This window comes from Mytilus trossulus, chromosome 4 (assembly GCF_036588685.1).
Source record: "Mytilus trossulus isolate FHL-02 chromosome 4, PNRI_Mtr1.1.1.hap1, whole genome shotgun sequence".
Taxonomy (NCBI): domain Eukaryota; kingdom Metazoa; phylum Mollusca; class Bivalvia; order Mytilida; family Mytilidae; genus Mytilus; species Mytilus trossulus.
In genome coordinates, this window is record NC_086376.1 from 4,596,912 (window position 1) to 4,601,805 (window position 4,894).

Consider the following 4,894-nt stretch of genomic DNA (forward strand, 5'->3'; position numbering starts at 1 on the left):
AAAATGACCAGGAATAGAATGTATCAATTTTAAGGTAAATTTTCCTAAACATTTCTGTGTGATCAAACTTTACAATTCTGGAGTCTGTTTCCCCAAAAAAACTTACGACTAAATTTAATCTTAACCCCTTTACGTTCCCACCGGTACTCTGGTACCGATGGGCTATGTTTTTGGGCAACTAGCTTGCGTAAAGTATTGAATCTTTGACATTTGTTTACGTACAGAAGTGGTTGATGGCTCAAATCAATCCCCTATATCACAGCTGTGTGATTTGTGAAATCCGTTATTTTGCATTTTGCGGGCATCAACGTTTGGAAGGCATATAGCACGTATTTCCCCCAACTATACCATAATGGTAACTTTCCCGTCTCTATCAGACTTAGGCCATTGCTTTGACACCAAAACAATATCCTATTAGCCATTAGTCTCCAAACGACCTTTTTTGCAAGATTTTTGTATTTTTTTAATTTTTTTCCGCAAGTCACGTGACTTTTGGACAGATAACACGTGACTTCAAAAGATAGAATTTCTGATATGTTAATTTTATTGAAATATTTAATCAACTATATCTCAAATGGACCCAAAACGACTTTGTGTAAGCTTCAATGCGAATGCTATATGCGATTGAACTTTATTAGTGTCTTTCCACAAGTTTACGTCCAATTTGGCGGAACAGGAAAGGGTTACGTATGCTGAATTGTGACCTTCTGCTGTTGTTTTATCTATGGTCGGGTTGTTGTCTCTTTGATACATTCTCCATTTCCATTCTCAATTTCATGAATTGTGCATGACCTACGATCAATCTGAATCGTGAGATTTTTTTGTGAAACCGACTCCAGATGATTTAAAACTACAATATATCTTTCTTTGTTATAGTCATGATGATGAATACTTGCATAACCTGTTTTGCTTTGTTGCTTACAAGTTCTCTTACTCATGCCAGTGGTAAATTTGGTAGCGGCAGAGGAGGTATGTTATACTTATTTCATAACTTTAAACACCACATTTTTTCTGTAAAATCAGAAGTCTGAAATCTTAGAAAGTAAACTAACAATTGCTTATCACAAAGAAAATTATCTTTAAAAATATGTGATCTAATGATAGTTTTCGTAAAAGATAAACTTGAAAAAAATGAAATCTTCTAAATCCTTTAATTTGATATTTTAAAATTGCAGTAGCTGGTTTTGGAGGTGCATCTGTAAGTGGGTCAATTGGTAGCAACTTGGGTCTTGGTCTTGGAGGTGGAGTTGGTGGTAGTAGATTATCCGGTTCTCTGCGTGGTGCTCTAGGTGCTTCATTGGGAGGTGGAATTGGTGGAATTGGTAGTAGTGGAATATCAAGTTCTCTAAGTGGTGCTCTTGGTGCCTCATTGGGAGGTGGAATTGGCGGTAGTGGAATATCCAGTTCCCTAAGTGGTGTCCTCGGTGCCTCATTGGGAAGTGGATTTGGTGGAAGTGGAATATCCAGTTCCCTGAGTGGTTCACTCGCTGCCTCATTGAGAGGTGGACTTGGTGGGAATGTGATTGGAAGTGGTATCGGTCAATCAATAACCATCAGTTACAGTGCTTACATCAGATTGATGTATTATGTGTCCGCTCTGCAACAAGCTTATTACACTAGTAGCTTAAGAGCTGGATTCGGAGGATTTGGTAGTATAATTGGAGGTGGATTAGGTGGTGGATTTGGTTCTGGATTTGGTAGTATGATTGGAGGTGGATTAGGTGGTGGTTTCGGTTCTGGATTTTCTGGTCAATTTGGTGGTGGATTCTCTGGTTTAGCTGGTAGAACTCGATTCGGAGGTGTTGGTTCTGGATTTTCTGGACAATTCGGTGGTGGATTCACAGGTTCAGCCGGTAGAACTGGATTCAGAAGTGTTGGTAGTGGATTTGCTGGCCGTTTCGGGGGAGGATTTGCCGGACAGGTTAGAAGGTTTCGAGTAGGGACCGGGGGGTTAACAGGAAGTTTAGGCGGTAGAATTGCTGGTGGATTCGGAAATACTTTCGCCAGAAGAACTAGTGGATTTGGAAGTTCTAGCCTCTCAGGTAAATATTGAATCTTTGGCGTTATTCAGAACATGTCATAATTGTTTCTATAACATTCACATCTTATAAAAAACGTAAATAAAGATAGTGAGCTCATACATATTTCATGCAAATATAAGTAAGAAATGAATTCAACTTGACTTTAGAATACAAGTTCTCAAAAGAAAAAGCATGAAATCTAAATGAAAAAAAAACAAGTTGGAGATGCGTTTTGTGAGGGGTTTGATCGTCTCTAAAATGTCAGAATTCCCTCCATTGCATTGAAAATAAAAGTGGATTCAGTTGTAAAGAGGGGAAATGAGCAGAAAGGGCAAAAATACAAATGCAAATTTCATGATTAACAATAAAAAAACAATTGACGTTGCTTTTCTTCAATTTTCATGAAAGATGGTCAATAATAAGTTTTAGACACGATTTAGAAACATTTAACAATGAAGAGTAAGATATCATCGAAAACTGTTTCGTTTCCGTGAATTGTAGCGCACACGAATTATGTGTTCATGCCACTGTGGATGTCCCACCAAAATCCCCAAAAATATGCCAATGACATATTGATTTCCATGAAGATTGGTGACACATATAAATCCATTGAGAAAGATTTATCTGATATTTCGACGCAACAGCTATTTTTCCATTGCTATATTAGATCAGTTTTCGATACATATGAGTTCTTCTATTCTAATACACTCTTGTCCTTACAAAACAAAAACAAAAGATTTCCGAACACTTCTCTAAAACTATATTGTATAAGCATAACACCAATTCAAATCCAATATAATCATTTTTTTTTTCAAATTCAAAGGCCGCCAGATATAAGAAGCTTCATGAGAACTCTGTATGTCTTGAAATATTTTCCCGATTACAAATATAATATTAAAAACCACCATCAAGTGCAAATAGAACTAATCAAGCATAATCATGTTCTGATAAAGCAATGTGTTCATAAGTAAAGCTTTGGTATCTTTCGTCTCTCCTTTGTTTGTTTTAATTTTCATTTAATATTTCCTACTCTTCGTTGAAGCTTTTTTGTGATTTGACGATAAGAAGTCTTACGGACAAATATCAAACTCCTTTTTCAACATTTTTATTCAAAACTGTTACACTAAATTATAGGGAGCGAAAGATACCAGAGAGACATTTGAATATAGTCATTATGGAACATGTTATCATTTAGATGAAATCACTTAGATTAAACTCATCTATATTGTTTGTTCCCTTTTTACAGGCTCCCTTCAAGGAAGTTTAAGAGCTGGCTTAGGTGGTAGAGCATCAGGAAAAAGTAAGAATATAACCAGTGATTATTAGCTTACTTTACTTTTTTTTTACCGTTACGGCTACAATCAAGGCAAATCAAGTGTTAAAACAAATATATTAGATTTAATTAGTTATCAAAAGTACCAGGATTATAAAATATTTCCAATGAAAAGGCTTATGAAATGCTCAAATCTTCAATTTAAATTTGATACTTAAGTCTATTATACAAACATTTTTTATCAATATATTTATATGTGGACTACCAATACTATATTTTACTAACATTTCGTTTAATATTTTATTGCTACCAACTGCTAAAACGGAAACGTGACTTGGTATTTTGTTTTCTAATCATGTATATTCATTATATATCAACTTCTTTTTTTACAGTTGCTGCCTACTAAATATAAATTTACTAGACGCCTGAACTTGTTGAACAGATACCCTAACACTTACGTGGGGATGGTTGTATATTATTAAAATAAACGTTTTCCTCCTAAATCATATTATTGGGGTTTTTTTTCTTCCTTTTGCTTGCAGCCTTTTATATATTAAATATTTTTTTCTAAAATTATTGGAAATGCGTACGCACATACTCTTGGGAAGAGGATCGGACGTAGCTTGTTATGAAAAAAAAGTAAAATCACAAAAATACTGAACTCAGAGGAAAATTCAATCGGAAAGTCCATAATCACATGGCAAATTCAAATGACAAAACACATCAAAAACGAATCGACAAAAACAATCATATTCGTGACTTGGTACAGGCATTTTCAAATGTAGAAATTGATGAATTAAACCTGGTTTGATAGCGCTAAACCTCTCACTGAATTGCAGTCGTTAGATGGTGTTTTAATAAGATATGTAGGTTTCGTATTAAAGATTATGACTGCAAACTTGGGGCTTAAGATACAAGAGGGGCAGTCAAACTCGTATGATGCAAATGATGTATGACAAAACTGAGTTGGAACTATTTTAGTTGGTCTAACATAAAGCACAAATGAGAAACAGTCATGTGTTTCAACCAATAAACATATCTTTTCAAAGTCTTACAAGTTGTTAATAAAATAAGAACTAACTAACAACTTTTACTAATAAATGCTTGTATCGCTTTATAGATTTCATTTCATTCTGAACACTCTAAGCCAAATAATTAAAGGTCGAGGACGCATAACTTCTTTAACACGCGGAGTGTTATATAATGAAAAAAACCCATATGGCATATACGAAAAAAATAAGAAAACATATGGCGTATAATGCACAAGACGGGAAATGATATAGGATGACAATATTGTATTTAATGAATTCAATACAGGATGCGTATTTTCTTAAATGATGATACATTTTAAACGATTTGAAGAAATTGGTGTTTGATTGCTTTTTTCTCTTCTGTTCAAACTGTTTATAACTTTTGTGGTGACATATATTGCCTTTTCGAAGTCTTCTTCTTATTCTAGTTGTTGGTTCGCCACCATATTTAAGAACATCAAACATAATTGTTTGCGCACAAGGTAAAAGGATTTTTTTTTACTCAGAAATTTTTAGAAACAAATCTATAATCAATGAAAGGAAGGGAATTGAACAAAATAAAAATAACA

General features: G+C 34.3%; 1 protein-coding gene across 1 annotated transcript; it reads left to right on the plus strand.

Moving 5' to 3' along the window:
- Positions 1–1,309: 1,309 nt before the first annotated feature.
- Positions 1,310–3,700, plus strand: LOC134714396 (uncharacterized). The gene is made up of 3 exons (XM_063575638.1): positions 1,310–2,042; positions 3,268–3,321; positions 3,687–3,700. The coding sequence occupies exons 1-3, from the start codon at positions 1,580–1,582 to the stop codon at positions 3,698–3,700; spliced, it is 531 nt and encodes a 176-aa protein (XP_063431708.1). The 5' UTR covers positions 1,310–1,579.
- Positions 3,701–4,894: the final 1,194 nt, after the last annotated feature.

What these genes read in the sequence shown, in the direction of transcription:
- LOC134714396 (XM_063575638.1), top strand. Translation starts at nt 1,580, where the DNA reads ATGTATTATGTGTCCGCTCTGCAACAAGCTTATTACACTAGTAGCTTA. An exon ending in TGGAAGTTCTAGCCTCTCAG is followed by an intron (nt 2,043 to 3,267) that starts GTAAATATTGAA and finishes CCCTTTTTACAG; the next exon opens with GCTCCCTTCAAGGAAGTTTA.